This window comes from Amblyomma maculatum, chromosome 9 (assembly GCF_055883805.1).
Source record: "Amblyomma maculatum isolate TAMU_Amacu chromosome 9, ASM5588380v1, whole genome shotgun sequence".
Taxonomy (NCBI): Eukaryota; Metazoa; Arthropoda; class Arachnida; order Ixodida; family Ixodidae; genus Amblyomma; species Amblyomma maculatum.
In genome coordinates this window covers 10401195-10418932 of record NC_139352.1, presented here as the reverse complement: position 1 = coordinate 10418932, position 17738 = coordinate 10401195, and the positions used below count along the sequence as shown (strand labels likewise).

Below are 17738 nucleotides of genomic sequence, written 5' to 3'. Positions count from 1 at the left end.
AACCTAATTAACAATTTGACACCATTAGAATCACAGATTAAAATATGCAGCAAAAAAATTGTAAAGCTCGACAGGTGTTTACCTTTTCATAGGCCTGCTTCAAGTAACTAGCCCTACAATCACGAGATGACCTAGTACAATTGGAGACAATCACTTCGCAAACATATTGCAAAACATGTCCTACGCAGATTTTCAATGCATTATGTAAACATTTGAGCTTCTACGAATGTGCATTTTAAGGTGACTGCAGTGCCCTGCCATAGTGATGATAAATCGGAGAGGTTGTTATTACTTTCTGCACTGCCCTGTAGATTGCTGGTTCTTTCGTTTGAATTGTTCAAACACGGCAGTTTAGTCCGAACACCTATAACCCGCGCACTATATAAATAAGAATGGAACTGCGTCGATCTCTGAAAGAGCTGTATTCTACAAATATAGAAAATGAAAAACAATCGCTTGTTTTTGTTGGTCACGAACAGGGATGCACACTGCTGTCAGTCAATACATTTAGGCTTGCCTGTTGGATAGTGGCCCCAGTCTGCCTTGCAGCACATGGCCTTCCAAACACAGAGGGCCGGGCGTCCGTAACAGTAACGAAGCACGACCACGGCAACCTTCGAGCTTTCTGCACTTAACTAGGGCGCATGCCCCCTTTCGACTCCATTGATTCGTACACTTTGGCAATCTTCTCTTTAAATTTCCGTTTCGCTTCCACATTGTCACATCTCTTCAAGACACTGAGCATGACGTTGCAGTCGTACTTCTTCAGATACTTCAAACACGACCTGATGGTTCCCGTGAGCTTTAAAACCCTGAGGGTTGCCGCTTCATCTTTGATCTTCTTAACAAATGGCAGCGCTGATAAAGTCAACGTATGGGCACCTCTCCGAGTCCGCAACAAAAAGACGCGTGTGTGGGGATTGAAGAACTTGATCGCGAGGTTGAACTTCGTGACTCCGACGCCAAAGTCGCCATGTAAAAAGTGCACAGCCTTCCTCACGCATGCATAAATGTCCTTTTCGGTGACTGGAAGCTCGAAAATGTGCGGGTCCTGCCAATCTTTCCACAAAATCTCAACCAACACATACCGATGCTTCAAGCGCACCATCTTTCAAGCAAAGGCCCCGAAATCTACAGGATTGGATTGGATTGGACGCAAGCGTAAACGCAACCTGCTCCCCGTTTACCATAGAGTTTCTTACACTCTTAACTAGAGGAAAAGCTGAGGGCGCTGCACTTCAACCACTATTAAAGTCACTGGAACTCCAGTAGATCAATTAAGGGAAAATGAGGGTGCTCGTTATAATACCTGAAGGAAAGAAGCCAACAGTCGGCGAGGCCAAAGAAAGCGTTGGGGATGGTACTTTATGTCTTTTTTTTTTTAATCTTTACTTGGATAATCACAGAGATTAGTAATGTAATCTGTTTAGGGGAAAGATAATTAAACACAAAGTAGAAGAAAAAACAACGTGCCGATGGTGGGAACCGAACACACGACCTCCGAACCCAGTGACTTTAACCAACCAGTTTCACAAACAGCTCCCCATACCGCCCAGCGGAGGAGCGTGTCCCAAGTGGCGGTCGCGAGAACTAGCGGCGCTGCGGTCGAGTCTTGCTCCTTCCCGGGCGCGTCGTCTGCTAAACGCGGCGCGGAATCATGGAGCGGCTAGCGCACAAATAGATTAGCGAACTGCGGTTGCGCTCTAAAATGGCTGCAGTAAAATTATAACTAAATTACGAAAGCTTTGGCTTCGAAGCTAAGTGTTACCTGGGAGAGCGTGTTTATGTGCTGCGAAATTTCCTCATTAAAGCCATGAAACAAATCTGACAACGCCGTCGACTTGCTCCCCAACGCTGTTCGTTGCTTTGCCCTCTGGCTTCTGTTTTGTAGCGGGTATTCCAGTACTGATTAGACGAAGATTCAATGCCAGCAAACGGCCTACGTCGTTGTCTAATCAGAACGTCTGTTCTTAGTTTCCTATATTTGAGGTCTGACGCAGAATAACGATCCGTTAGCATTTCTAAAAACAAGTTTTGTTGCTTATCTTATACAAGAACGTAGGAAGGGCAGAGTTAATTAGCGAATCAACTGAGAAAGGATTCAGCGGGAATGGACATAAGCAGAGCAAAATCAAATAACTGAACAAACACGAGTCCCTCTCTCTAAAAAGAAAAACATTTATAGCAAGTTATCATGGGTAATTGGGATTTTATTCGCATAATGGTCTTGAGAAGTCCCCCTTCCCCCCCCCCCCCTCCCCCCCAATGCACAGAGAAAACAAAAGAAGTAACGACACTATTTTATTGCTTGTAGAGGTAATTGTAATGAAATTCAACTGGTAACGCAACTAAAGAAAAATGAACAAAATGCAGTAATTGTCAACAACAGTAATGTGCAGATGAAGTGCAGCAAATAACAAGAACTTGATTTCCTCAACGTTGATAAAAATTGCAAGAATCGACAGCAATTCAAAGAACAACACGTACTGCTTTCTCTTTGGCAAATATTTGACTATACAGCACAACATATCATTTTTGTTTGAGGGAGAATGAGCATTTAGACATAGATTAATTCGGCAGTGATACAGCGAATACGATTTCACACATTCTTATTTATATATAAACATCACAATTCGCGTATATTCATAGTAAGCCCAACTGCAGAGAGCGAGAATTCTATCAGAGCAGCTCGGCCTTTTTTCTTGCTACTCTGACTTTTCCTGCCAGCTCCACGCCGCTCTAAATCGTCTTCTGAGTTCTTTTCGAGGTTTTCTTTTAACTGAGCTATTCCTTCTTTCTTTTTCTTGTTTGCTGCCGAAGCTCGCAGAAGTGCTTTTATTAGCAGTCATGTCTTCAGTTGTTGAAGTCGTTTTCTTTTTTTGACCCTCTTGCTTGCCGAATTTTTCTGCGCAGCCTTTGCGCGAATTGTTAGCACAGAGCAGTTTTTATGATGCATTCGCTCTTCGCATAAGCTCTGAACTGCGGCCCCCTCATACAATTTCATTTCACTGGCCTGCTTAAGAAGATCTTCTACCTATCCAACCCTTTGCACATTATATAAGAACTTTTTGTGCACTTTACCGGTGTACGCGTTCATTGCACATTACAACCGCTCGTCGATCACAAAAGTCTTTTCAACTAGCAAGTTTCCTCGAACTAGACGACGAATGTAAAACAGCTCGCATTTTCATCTGTTTCCTCATCGCGAAAGTACTCAAATTTCCATTGAGTTGTTGCCAAAGTTACAGACTCCAGGAAATCGAGATTGAAATCCGAGTCCGTTTGTTCAGTGCTGCTGTCCTGTTCGTGCTGCTCTGATACGGAGTCTTGTAGTTCACTTCCGACACCACTGTCGAAACACATGTGGAAGTGCGATCCTTTGGTGACTTTCTTTTCGGTCTAGAATGCTTCGGTTTTGAAATGTGTGCTGGCAATGAAAGAAAAACCCTTGGTAGAGTGCCTGGTGCCAACATCCATTTCCCTCTATCCAAAATTACTTCCTTACCTTGAATTATATGCCGATAGGTCTTTAGGACGTCTTCCTCTTCGAAGTGCAGATCACAAACCTTGCATTTTGAAGTCAATTTTTGATCTTTTCTGTGAAGGGCTTGCTCCCATCTTTTAAATTCAATAGGGTCTTTCGGTGGCGCGAAGAAATGACGGCCTTTCGAGTCTTCATTTCGATACCCACTTTTGTACCCTGGGGCAAAGCAGGTCGGCATGGAAAGTACCGATGTCACAAAATAAAAATAAGAAGAAAGAATTAAGCCAAAAGCAGCCGACGCGCACTGACTGGCGCTGGCACGTGTTTCAGAAGACCGCTGCAGCCGCCGGCGCTGGCAGCCGCGGGGCAGAGTGGCGGCGAGGGAGCAAGAGTAGTTATAATTTTACTACAGCCATGTAAGTGCAACGGCAACACGTCGATGGGTTATGTGATACCTTGAGGCGCGGAGCCTTATGCAACCAAACCTCCCCCCATCTGACAACGCCATGGCAACACGTAACAGCTACGTGTGTGCCGGCCGCCCCATGCTTCCGCGCCGCGTGTAGCAGACGACGCGCCCGGCAAGGAGCAAGAGTCGACTGCAGCGCCGCTAGTTCTCGCGACCGCCACTTGGGACACCTCTCCGGGCAGAGCTTTGAAACTGAGTTTGTTCTAGTAACGTTGACTTTAACCACTATGGGCGCGCTAACGATCATGGGCCGGTGTGCTACTTGGTGCGGGACCATGTGCGGGTTAGTCGGTTTTTTCTCGGATGCTCGAAGTGGCGTTACTGTGATGTTTACTTTTTTGTCATCATCATCATCTCGAGGTGCGTACATAGACATGCATAGACAGCGAAAGCCATAGTAGCGAAGGCGCAAAAGCAGACGTCGCCAATAAAAGGTTTCTGTTTCCCGAAATGCCGCTAAAAACTTCTTTAAGTAATTGCGCAACAATAAATATTTCCAAAACGTTTCTTTCCTTTCAAAGTGTGCCTATTAAGTGCGAAATATTGGTATTTGTGCTGCTCAAAACTAAGCAGCCATCGCTTATATTGGATAAATCTCCCACTGACATGCTGTTTCTCTCTCTTTAAGCAATTTATGGTCACAATATTGAATATTAGGACGTTATTTACGGTAGAACAACGTTTATCTTTGCATTAGTTTTTTCCAAAAGTTGTAGTTCTGCACTCGGTAGCTCTCCAGCCCATGTCTGGCCAATGATGCTTTGAGCGCCTATGGTGGCTGAACCGGTCGTCAGAAAACTCCATGTTCCATGTAAACTCCCATATATGACAGCACAGATTTCCCTTTAGGTAAAAGTAGGGGCTGCATGGTGCAGAGTAGCATGTCAGATACTCAGCTTTCCAGCCGACCTCTCTGCCTTTCCATTCAATCATCATCATCATCATCATTCCATTCAATAAATATACCTATATATCTGTATTCGTGAACAAAAAACAAATGGGATACAGAATCCTGCATAAAATTTATACCGGCTCTTTCAGAGGGCACACACTTCTGAGGAATTCTAGTTTAATTTTTCCTGAAATAAACATTAACAATGTTTGCTATTTTTAATTTTTTTACTGGTGAGAAATTCTAATCGATATTTCAATGCTTTTCCCACCTTTATATTCCATTCGTATACAAAAATTAATATATTCGCACACCATTATAGTGGCAAGCAAACCTTTCTAAGTAAATAATGAGCAGTGCATGTTCTCTAAGGCAAACATCATATTAGATATATATCTAGTCACAAAAAATTGTTAGTTAAAGAAAATCCTTACCAGAAAAAAAGGGGATAAGTGCTGTGAATCGCTGCTTCAAACCTATTTGCAGTGTTGCTTAATAGTCATGATTTAAACATAACAGCCTGCAAAGTTTATATTTTAACATTATTTGTAACATTAAAGTAGTGTTTATAATAGTATATAAAGCATTTGTTAATTTATAACACTAAAAAGTGAATATTAAAAAATGTGTAGATTGAATGCTGTACTATAAGGCTTTTGTATGTCACACAAGCATTATGCAACTTATATTACACTTTTATGATATTATTCTAATGTTCAAGCTATGCTACTTGGGTTGTCACGGTGAAAAATTCATCCCCAACAGACCTTTCTAACCACTCTAGTGTGTTACAGAGAAAACGTTGATGGGCTGTTATGCACCACTGAGCAGCAAGTCATTTTTCCAACAACACATTTAGGCATGGCTGCTTTGCCGGCGAAAGTCGCCGAAATTCTCTAGCCGACTCCCTCAATTTCTCAGTCATTAATACTATAGGGCTTGCGGTTCGAATATAAGATGTTTGCGCATTTGTCTGAAGCCTTCAAGCTTGTGTAACAGCGATGTTCGTGTCTGTGTCAGAGGTTTTCAATGTCACGAGACCACATGTCACAGCCAAACTGGCAGGAGCTGCCAACTTGAGCAGTATATTTGAGATGGGAATCCGACCCACCAGGACCCCTGGAACACCAAGTCAGACACAACACTTCTACGTCATGCAGGCATGTTTGTACCCATTGGCAAAAGCAGGGCTTTCTATCTGCGTCTCTCTTGCAGGTGGCACACCCATCGGTGTGAAACCTTCCTGGACAGTTTAAAGACACTTGTGATTTCTAACTCTGCTGGAGATCTGTTGTGTCACTTGAGTGCTGTTGCAGAGCATGTAACCCTCTACCCAGCACTTCGCCTGGTTCATGAGCTTGGGCCTCTCATGAAAAATAAGAGAAAAAGTTGAGCTGCATGCCTGCTTCACACTGCTAGCTCATGTTGGCATACTGGCACCTCAAACAGCATTTGTTCAGGCTCGTAAAAATATCTTCCATAACTGACGACAACAGACAAGATGGCCCACAAGAGGTATAGAAATGCAACTTCCAGTTTTAATTTAGTAATAAGCCGCACGAGTTGAAGTAATTCGCAGTGAACAGAGGTGTAATGGATAGCCGAGAAGGTATACGAGGAAAAAAACAGAAACGAACAAGACGCCAGCTGATGCAAGTTGGACACAGTCCAAAGGAAAATGACATAAAACAAATCATGGGCAAGCAAGGTCCAAGACAACTGGTACGTCGAATAAAATTACAACATACCTTCGTGCGTTTACGCTCTGCATCTGCCATTCCTCTCATGATTCCCGAAAGTAGCATATACCACTATACCTTATGTATGGTTTTCGCAATATGCCGTCCAAGTCATCCAGCCAAGAATGCGATAATTCGAGCCGTACATTGCAGATTTAATTAGCTTTCTGAACAATTGAGACTTATCCCGAAAATTGGTCCCAATTTTTATCTATCAGAGAGCACGCAGTACAGCCTTGAAGCAGACAGTCTATCGGTATTTTTTGCATGGTCTTGACATCTTTGACGTGGGTGACCAATTTCGTCTGGCTTTTGTTGAAAAGTACGTCGCTATCGAACGTATTTTAAAGGTTAATTCAGAATGTTTCTTCCGGCTCTAACCACTCTGATTCCTTACTTTGTCTATGCATGGTTCCCACTAGCCGTTTTGTGTAAGCTTATATAATGCAGCTTCAATATTTTCCTAGAAATCAAGCATATGCTCTTAAATTTCTCCTTTATTCTTAATGCCAGTGTCATAGCATCTGTCAACGTTGTTTTAAAGACTGCATGTTAATGATGAAAAAAATCATACATGCACATAAAGTGAACCTATTCTTCCCAGTGACATGATATTGCTTATGCTCCTAGCGTCTGTTTTAAAAGCTAATCATGGCGTATGTGGAGGCAGGATGAACTCTGCAGTAACGAAGTCAGGCCCCCATGTGCAAAGTCAGAGCGGGCCATCATGGAGTTGCGGGAAGTGCTTTACCTGCAAAAACAATTGCCACATTTAGCTTCAGAAATACATTTTAAAATCCTCGCATCGCTCCTTTCACGACGAGAAAAAGCCGAAAAAAAAAATGACGACCAGGTGATCAGCAAGGTAGCTTGTTGCTCATGGACTATAGGAGCTGCTGACATTCTCGATTGTGGCAAATTCGAATGTGGTGACTAATTTTCAAGGTAAGAAGCTCACTATAATCACGCACTTTGCAGAAAACAATTAGCGAAACTGCAATCACCTATCCACCAAGGAGATAATTCAGCGTGTCGGTGTTTCGGAGCAAAGAACTCGAAAAACCGAGCATTGCCAAAACGTTGCGCAGTACATTACTTTAAAACATCGGCAAATTTGTTCTCCTTTGTTCATACCTATCAAATGAGGAAATATATAGGCACAAAAGCACACAATAAGGCCTCACAGTCAACTCGTTATTTATTACCTAAATAATGTCTAAGCGCACAGCTCAGATTAGATAGGTGCAGTAGCGCACACAGACATGGACATAAGGAAGGAGGCGAACACAGCGCTGTTTTATGGTAGAGCATTCACTTCGTATTCGGAAGGTACCATGCTTCCATTCCTGGTGTCGCCGGGCACTCGCCGGTTTCCAATGGGCACAAGATTTCCACCGGTCTGGTGCTCGGCTCTTTGGGAGCGAAATGCTTGGGAAAGGGGTTCTGAATGGGCTTCTGCCGCACGAGGCGGACTTAAGGTTGTCTGATGGCGAAACAAATCACTGACCCATCGGCACAACGTCTTGGTCCTTCATCGTCCTTTTTGCTCCTTTCTTATGTCCGCGTCTGTCTGTGCTACTGTTCTATAAATGAATTACCAATCAGCCAGACAAAAACCCATTATAGAAGCAGCCCAGTCAAAGAAACGCCTTCACGCATTCAAAATAAATGTCATGTGCTTAGCTGTACATGTTGATGATCAATTTTTATAATAGGTATGTTAAGAATCAAAATTTTGTCTTTTTGTTTATAGCTTGCAATAATTACATCATTCTTTACCCTTTGTGCAATTAAACTTTTCTAGAGGCCAACGTTAATCTAAAGAAATTTTTCTAGGTTATTAAATTAAATAAATATAGCGAGTGCAAGCACAATAGAATTTTGTCAAAATATAGGCCGACGGCAAACGCACAATAGGTCTATATGTTGTGCGATGTCAGCGCAAGCGAAAATAACGCAGCTGGTTGCAATTAACAGAGGGACATTCACCCCGCCATGCTTCATATCCCGTGTGTCATCTCGGGACGCTATATATCACAAACCATGTCAAGATGCAGCATGCCTAAATATAACTACTTTACAACCTTTCTGAGGGCAGCAGAGGAGCTCTTAGAAAATAAATTTTGTTATTCCCTTCGTCTCTCAATTTCAGTAAGACGCTAAAAGAAAATCAGTCTTCTTGGCATAATGCAAACAGCGTGTCTTTGCCAGATTAGGAAAGACGGACTTACTGCGTCTAGCTAAAACCTCTAAAAGCAGATGCTTTTTCTAAAACTTTTCATATGTGACGTTTCACTAAAATTCTCTTTTTTTCTTAAACTATTGCGTCATTCCGAAATAGTGCCATTCTTATGGAACCTAAGTGAAGTAATAACCTAACCAACATTTTTCGGATGATGTAAGCATACTATTTTTTCATGCTCAAAATTGTGTTTAATTATAGGCAGTTATCGTCGAAACAACGTCCGTAATCTTCAAAATACGGCTTGTCAAAAATTTTCAGCTATCTTTTAAATATCACCAAGAACACGTGCCTTACAGCCCCCACACTGATTGCGTAATTATTGACTAACTATCCGATTACTCCTCAAAATATTCAAGTGTGCCTAGGAGCATGTCAAAAACATTATTTCTCCGACCTGAAATTTCGTCACTCCTTAAAACGGAATATTCACATTGCTTAAGCCGGACCTCTAGCGGCACTATTTAGATAAACAGCAGTTGTCCAACCTTCGAAGCTGTTTAAGCACTGCGTCATACGTACATATCAGCTTATCGTGGAGCGTATATAATCCCTCGCGCGTTATGCGAACAACATGCCTAATTCCTTATCATTTCCCTTGAATATATCTATATACTCACAAATGGGATCCATGTGCGCCTTGATAATCTGGCGCCCCTTCCAATTAAATGAATTCCTCACAGAATTCACCAGGTCGCAAGAGACGGATCGGATATCGTCTTGTGAAGCTGCTTTCAGAAGTTCGCTTCCGGCACACTGCGCATAGAATACGAGCTAAAATCATCAGTTTTCGACAGCAGTTTCTAGTGAATCACAAAGTGCTGCCCACCACAATTGCGTTTGAGTTCATAATTAGGAAAGAGCGCTCGCTTTCATAATCAATACGCTATCTGCCCTTTCGATATACTTAGCTATAAAAGGGTGACGGGAAACAAGTTGCGTAGTGTTTATGCTCGAAACCCGGCGAAAGGTGTCTCTGCTCCCGCCCCTCCTCTTTTGCTAACGGCTATGAAACACGGAAAGATGTAGAGACTTCTTTGAGCCTGCCTGTTTTGGCAACGATCACATTGGGTGCGTAGCCGCGTTAATGACGCCGGTCACGGCGGCTGTTGTTGCGTGAAGACACGTGAACACCATGGTCGGATGTTGTCTAGTGTGAATTCGCTGGGGAGAGAATCCTCTTGAGGCATTCAGTGTGATATTTTTCTTTCTTGTTTAACGAGGTGACAAATGAACAGGGATGAAATATCTGTCTGCTTTGAACAGGCGTTGTTAGAATCATCAAATTACCTCCTAAGCCTCCCTGCATTTGTCTGTACACCCTTAAGCTCTCTGCAATGCACATGAAGAAAAGGAAATATAGCATAATTTACTGGCTGGAGAGGCGACGTTATTTAGTTCACTATCTGATTAGGTCAAATTTGTTTGTTTATCATTTTTATCATGATTTTTGTTATCTTATCAGAAAATTTCGTTCTCCCGTATTTTACAGAACTTCTTAATCGTAAGTTTAAGGAGCGACAACACACACGGGCACAAGAAAGGTAACGGGACGGAGCGCCACTCACGACTGCTTTACCGAAAGAAAAACACGCAAATATATAGATATTTGCCTGTCTTTACTTCAATAAAGCAGCTGTGAGTGGCGCTCCGTCCCGTTACCTTTCTTGCTTCCGTTCCGTGTGTGCTTTCGCGCCTTGAACTTACAGTAAATTTCAGGACTTGTCTTCCAGGACGGCGAGGTGGGGCGAAGATGAGTAACGAAATACGGATACCGACACTTGGAGATTACAAAGAGATGAACTGAAGTTTATGCAGAAAAAGTACTTAACAATATATACAGCAAAGTTTGGTTACACATTGATCTGGCTAGCTCAGAATAGCCGAAGATGACGAGTTAAGCCGTAGCACAGAACCCTCGACTGGACCCTGCGGCTCAGTTTTAATGCCTCGGGGTCAAGCCCACATTTTAATAATAGCCAATTGCAGCAAGCATCACCCCGATTGGTTGCTGGCTGCTTACGTGCACCCCCTCGCGACTTTCCTAGAGCTATCAACTCTTTCTCGGGACACATATCCAAGCAAAGAGCAACAAAAGCCAAAGCATCAAAGCATACCAATTGCAGTGACCCCAGTGACCACATTAGCGTGCAAGATCCGGGTCTCAGCCCCACAGCCTTAACGTGTATGCAGGCCTCTCTTTTACAGAGAGAGGAAACAACAAACAACCAAATACTCGACCTAGAGTGGCTAGAATAACCGACCCTTTCAAAGCTTTCCTTCGTAAACCCGTGTCGCCTACGCGTTGGCACTGTGCACCTGCTAGTCACCCCTGCGCCACGGCTGACAATGCGTATTTGGCGCATGTCGTTTCGCCGTACAGCCTCCGTAGATGCTATCCACCTAGCACTACGCGAATACCTTACTGTCGACAAGCACCTTTGTCCTGTGAGCACACAAGGGATACTGACGCTTCACTGTGCCCACCGCGTTTCCGCATACCAACACCAAACCTCACACTTGCGATGAGCTGTTACCAACTAGCCTAATAAACTGTTCTTTCAAGAACCTCGTAACTTCACCTTAATGGGTCAAAGCGGTAACATTGGAGACCATGTTAATCTGCAAAGCGCGCACTAGAACAAAAATATTTAAAGTGCTTTTATTATGTCATTTGTTTTTATGCCAGTATGAACTAGAGGTTTCATTTGACTCCTGCAACACTCACCATTACAGGAAATAAAAACTTTTCCAGGAAACCTTCCTGCAAGAGGCAAGAGTACTCCTTTATATTCGACGTCTCATACATACCCGCGAACAAATGTCTAAGAGCACTCATTTATTCGAATAATTTATTTCTCCATTACCGCAGGCCTTAAAAAATATGTTAAAGGAGGGTGAAAAGCAGAAAAACCTTTGACACTAGTGACATAAACTCGAGAGCTTTACAATTAGATTGAAAGGTCGACACCAGTTTGTGTCGTAAAATTGTTATCAATCTGTGCAAGGAAAGGCTGCACTTGCGGCTAAATTAAAGAGCAGCAAAAAGACAAACAAAAATAATGTAATTTTTTTTTAATATGAAGCTTCTTGATTTTTTTCAATTTTTAATTTCTTAATTTACTAATTAATTAGTAGTACACAATAGGAAGTGTTTCTGGGTAAATAGACATTGCATGTGTTTTGGAGGCAAAAATTTCGAGGGGTGTGCACTTTAGACTCTTTACGTGCTGAAATACGAAAGACATTCACGATTTCCGCGCCTAGTTCTGTTATGATCTCATTCTGTATTTGGTTGCATTTTCGCCCTCTAAAAACTTGTTAGAGAATTCAGTAAAAAATTTTATTACTTTTGTACTTGCGACTTCCTCAAAACTTCCCCGCATGTCACTGTTTCGACGTTCCCTCCCGTTTCCTCGACCGAGGTAAGAAACAGGCACAAGCCCGTTCATTGCTTAACTGTTCGAAGCCAATGAAGTCGCCACATTATGAAGCAGATGGCTTCCTCACCATCCGTCGAAACTGGTTTCCCAATTTCGCTCAAACGCGCGCAACGTCACGAATAGTCTTAATAGTTTCCGGACAAAACCTGTCACTCTCTAGTGTTGCGATGTACAAGGGATATCATGAGTTTGAGTTAGCTGGGCGAAATAACATGCGAATCATGAATACCTTCTTCAACAAACGGAAGAACCGGAAGTGGACATGACAAAGCCCTAATGGGAAGACTGAGAATGAAATTGACTTTATGCTCTGTTCTAACCCTGAAATTGTGCAGGACGTAGATGTAAGCGGAAAGGTTCGATGAAGTGGCCACAGAATAGTAAGGTCTCGAGTTAATCTGGATTTGAAGATGGAGCGGGACAGATTAGTGAGGAAGAAGTCCATCAACGAATTAGCGGTAAGGGGAAAGGAGAAGAATTCAGGCTCTCGCTGCAGGATAGATACTCAGTGCTAACCGGGGAAGCCCACCTTAGCCTAGAGGCAATGAACAATAACTTCGGAGAAATCATTACTGAGTGCGCGGTAGAAGTAGGCGGCAGAATTGTAAGAGATAATACCGGTAAACTATCTAAGACGAAAGATTTGATTAAGAAAATACAAAGTATGAAAGCCTCCAACCCAAAAGACTAGATAAAACTGGCAGAGATATCAAAGCTAATCAATAAGCGTAAGGTGGCCGACATAAGGAAGCATAACACAGAGAAAATTGAGCGTCCTCTAAAGAACGGTAGTAGCCTGAAAGCGGTTAAGAGAATATTAGGCATAAGCAACATCAGATGTATGCACTGAAGGACAAGGCGGGCAATGTCATTACTGACATGGACAAGATAATCAAGGTAGCCGATGAGTTTTAAACGAACCTCTACAATAGCCAAAGTAGTCAAGACAAAAATAAAATTGCCGGTAGTGACAAGCAATCAGACGTTCCGCCAGTAACGAGAGACGAGATTAAGAAAGCCTTAGATGCATATATGAAAAGGATAAAGCAGCTGGGGAGGATCAGGTTGGTTGGTTGGTTGGTTGGTTCATAGGAAGGGAAAGGCGCAGTATCTGTCACACTTGCTCTGTGGACACCTGAACCGCGCCGTAAGGGAAGGGATGAAGGTCAGGTGAATACGAATTTGTTGAAAGATGGAGGGGATATCGTGCTAGAAAAACTGGCCACCCGGTACACGCAATGCCTGATGACATCGAAAGTACCGGATATCACGGAAGAACGCTAGCGTTACCTTAATCTATAAGAAAGGGGATGCTGAGGACATGAAAAATTCCAGATCAATCAGCTTACTATCTGTTACGTACAAGGTATTTACTAAGGTAATCGCTAATAGGACCAGGACAACCTTAGACTTCAATCAACTAAAGGATCAAGCAGGATTTCGGAAAGTGTAGCCTACAATCGATCACATCCACACTATCAACCAGGTAATAGAAAAGTGCTTGGAATATAACCAGCTCCTATACATAGCATTCATTGACAACGAGAAAGCGTTTGACACGGTAGAAACCTCAGCAGTCATGCGGGCATTGGGAAATCTGGGTGTAGGTGAGCCCCATGTGAAAGTACTGGAAGATATCTACAGATGCTACACATCGATCATAGGTCTGCATAAAGAAAATGATAAAATTCCACTTAATAAAGGTGTTACGCAAGGAGACATGATACCCCCAGTGCTATTTACAGCTTGCTTAGAGGGTGTATTCAAAGACATGGAATGGGAGCAGTCAGGCATCAGGGTCGATGAAGAATCTTTCAGTAATCAAAGATTCTCTGATGGCAATCCCTAGTTAAGTAGCTCAGGGGACCAATTTTAACTAATGATTGATCTAGACAAGTGAAGCAAAAAGGTATGTCTAAAATTAATATGCAGAAGACCAAGGTAACCTTTAACAGCCTAGGAAAGGGACAGCAGCTTAAAATAGGTAGCGAAGCACTGAAAGTGGTAGGCGAATATGTCTACTAGGACAGGTAGCGACAGCAGATCCGAGCCACGAAAGGGAAATAACTAGAACTAGATTGGGATGGAGCGCATTTGGAAGGTACTCAAACATTATGACGAGCAGCTTACCGGTATCACCAAAGAGGAAAGTATAATACTTGTATCCTATACCGCTACTCGCCTGTATGGAGCTGGAACATGGAGGTCAACGAAAAGGGTTCTCCTTAAGTTGAGGACTACGCAGAGATGGAGCGAAAAATGGTAGGTGTAACGTTAAGAAATAAGAAGCGTGCAGAGTGGGTCAAAGAAATAACTCGAGTTACTGGCATCCCAGTTGAAATTAAGAAGAAGACATGACAATGGACAGGGCACGCAGCGCGAAGAGAGGACAATCGATAGTTTCTAAGCGTAACCAATTGGATTCCAAAGGAAGCAAAGCGTAGCAGGAAGCGGCAGAAAATTAGTTGTGTGGAAGAAGTTAAGAAATTCGTGGGTTTCACGTGGGTGCAGCTAGCACAGGACTGAGTTCATTGGAGGAAAATGGTAGAGACCTTCAACCTGCAGTGGGTATAGTCTGGCTGATGATGGTGATGATTATTATTATGGAAGCTGGTACACGAAGAGAACGGCTAGCGAGATGGCGCAGTGACCTAATGCAGTGGTAATCAAATGTGATATCTTTGCATATAGGCCATGAACTGGTAGCTAGATTTCTCCTTTTATTTCGTGTGTTGCTCGAAGGAGCACACAGCCACCTCTGGGATGTCTACTTAGGACACTCTGTAGGGTCATAGGTCCCAAATAGTTGCTCTGATGGGACAGTGATTCATTCGGCCATCGGACAACAATAAGTCCTCCTCGCGCGGAAAAAGTCCATTATGTGGCCCTTTCCCAAGCATTTCACCCCAAGGAGCCGGGCACTAGGCCGGGGGAAAGCTTGCCCTCATTGCAAACCGGTGGGTACACGGCGGCACCGGGGACCGATCCTGGTACCTTCCGAATACGAGGCAGATGCTCTACCACAAGGCCATCGCTGCAGCCTCTTGCGGTGTTCCAGCTCCAGAAGATGGGTCCTGGCCAACCTATTCCCAACGGTAGCGTTTACAGAAGGACAATGCCTAGCAGCCGAAATCACTCCGGCCCATCCAAACGGTGTAGGAGGGAGGAGGGCACGTCGCCAGGTCGCATTTACCTCCCTTGGGCCCTTCTAAAGTGGTATCTGTTCCCCACAGTTGCTATGGCAACTGTACGCAAACGAAGCAACGGCATAGTTTTTCGTTTACTTAGTGCACTTCCTGTTCACTCTAATCGCGAGCCAAGTAACTATTCGCCGTAATAATTCTTTATGCACTTATACAGAAATCGTACTTTGTTAACTTAGATGTCAAGGATTACGGGGCATGAAAATGCGAAGCAAATTAATTTTGTAAATACCAATATGTACACCGTGAAATGAAAGCATGTAGGCTGCGCTTCAACGAGATAACGCTGAAAAAGCAGTTATAGTTTTCAGGCTGGCTGTTGAGATTGCAGAAAAGCACTGTTTTTCGTCGAAGCGCATGCCTCGTAAACTTCTGACGTCGTTTGTATACATAGGAGACACCACGAGGTGACTCCGCCACAAGGTAGCTTTGTTGTTGTTATTGCTCACAATTGACATGCGTCTATACCCTGTTTCAGGTGAAATTGTTAGTATATTATTTCCCGCTGCGCATTTTAGTCATGTGATCCCTACTCATTGGGCTAACTATGTATTTGTCTTTTTTTTTTTCTCGAGCTTCGCTATATTCTAAATCCTCTTGACGGCTACACCTGACTAACCTGCCTCCTTCGATGCACAGTTGTGCCCAAACAACGATGGTGCAGAGCCTGCACTTGAACCCGTCTTAAACACAGCCATAGCGAGTCCAAAAGATTCTGTTAAATGCATGTAGTCGTCATGATACTCTGCTGGATATGGCATGAGCACACGTGTACTTGAAGCCTGTCGGAGCGGCGGGCAGCTTTGCCTGTAGCGCTTCTTTGCGCTAGACAATGTATGGCAGATAACGCCCGCATTCACCGTCATGGAATTTGTAAACACATTCCACAGCCGAGCAAAAGTTCCCTTCAGCCATCACTGTGATCTGTGACGTATACAAGTTAAGTCAGGAAAATAAACCGCTGTGGGCACGCTTAGGTATGCGCGGCAGCCATTTGCGAATCGAGTGCTGCGGATGCCGCATACTAACGCGTGACGTCATCAACTCAGCTTGGCCTGTAGAGATCATTCGCTTGGATCAATGTAATATGGTCTCAAAGACACCACGAACTCCCTCGGAACGCTGAAGTCTAGGGGTGTCTATACTGAAAATTTTGTTGTGGAAACAGTATGCAGAGTTCAGGTGAACATTTTCACATGGCGAAATCAGAACAGAAAGATGAAAAAAAGATTTTTTTTTTATCTGGAAGCATGATACAAATTCTCAGAGTTGCCTTTTAACGATTGCTACAACATCAAATTTTCTGTGATCATGCGCAAACCTGTAACCTCTGCTTGCCTGCTTTTTTTTTTCTTTTTAGTTCGGGTCCACTTTAATGACACCCGATATTTTGTCGCTTCGAAACTGGGCTCAAAAGTATTTAGTCAATAAATACTGTGGAATTAAAAATCTCGAAAGCAATGTTGCACAGCCTTCACAGCTCCCTTGTTCACAATGCAGAAACCACCCTGACGCACTCAGCTGTTGTGGTTGGCAATCCTTCCCTTTTCACATCCATGTTTCGTAGTATAGAGGTGTAGCATTAAAAGACAAGAAGCTTGGGGAGTGCGTCAGGGAATGAACGCGAGTTACTGACTGAAAATACAGAGCATTGATAGGCTGGGCTTGTATGCGAAGGCAGGATAAACGATGCCCTCTGAGGGTAAACTTCTACATTCGAAGTGAAGGCAATCGTAAGAAGGTGCGACAGAAGTTTAGCTGGGTGGATTAAATTAGAATTTTTCCTGGGATTTTGTTGATGCAGCTGGCACACAACCGGGTCGTTTGGAGAGATATGGGAGAGGCCTTTGCTCGGCACTTGGCGCAGTTGGGCTTATGATTATGATAATGGTGTCTTCACGCATGAAGCTTTTCCTGAGTACCATATAAATACTATCCATGCAGAGAGCGCTTTCAAAAATAGTGTAAGAAGTAAAAAGTTTTTTTTTTTTTTTTTTTTGCGCAAATTTTTGAGACCGACGTTTTTGTTACCCCTTCCGGGCTGTTACAGGGTGGGAAAGGTGCATTCTTCAGTGCAACACAGTTCCAACACTTTTTCGAAGGTTTCTAAAGAACAAGCTCTATTAAATACACGTCGGTCAAGATTATTTCATTCCACAATTGTTTTAGGCAGAAATGAAAATTTGTAAACGTCAACTCTAGGCGCATAAGACATAACTACCAAGGGGTGGTCTGTACGGGATGACAGTCTTCCAGGTGGCCGCAA

The 17738-nt window shown here is 43.2% G+C and overlaps 2 protein-coding genes across 4 annotated transcripts in view; both read right to left on the bottom strand.

Moving 5' to 3' along the window:
* Positions 1-403: 403 nt before the first annotated feature.
* On the bottom strand, positions 404-1158 carry Pop5 (POP5 ribonuclease P/MRP subunit). The gene has a single exon (XM_084578060.1). It carries the CDS (start codon positions 1106-1108, stop codon positions 632-634), a length of 477 nt encoding a protein of 158 aa, XP_084434186.1. The 5' UTR covers positions 1109-1158; the 3' UTR covers positions 404-631.
* Positions 1159-5478: 4320 nt separating this feature from the next.
* LOC146178253 (uncharacterized) overlaps positions 5479-17738 on the bottom strand; it is a 44509-nt gene continuing 32249 nt past the window's right edge. For 2 of the 3 annotated variants that reach the window (XM_084578057.1, XM_084578059.1), the window contains 3 exons: positions 11555-11590; positions 9447-9582; positions 5479-7335 (listed from right to left, as the gene is read on the bottom strand). In XM_084578057.1, coding sequence (XP_084434183.1) covers positions 7310-7335; positions 9447-9582; positions 11555-11590 — 198 coding nt within the window. In that variant the 3' untranslated portion in view covers positions 5479-7309. The remainder of the gene's footprint in view (positions 7336-9446; positions 9583-11554; positions 11591-17738) is intronic. The other variant, XM_084578058.1, reaches the window with a different exon arrangement.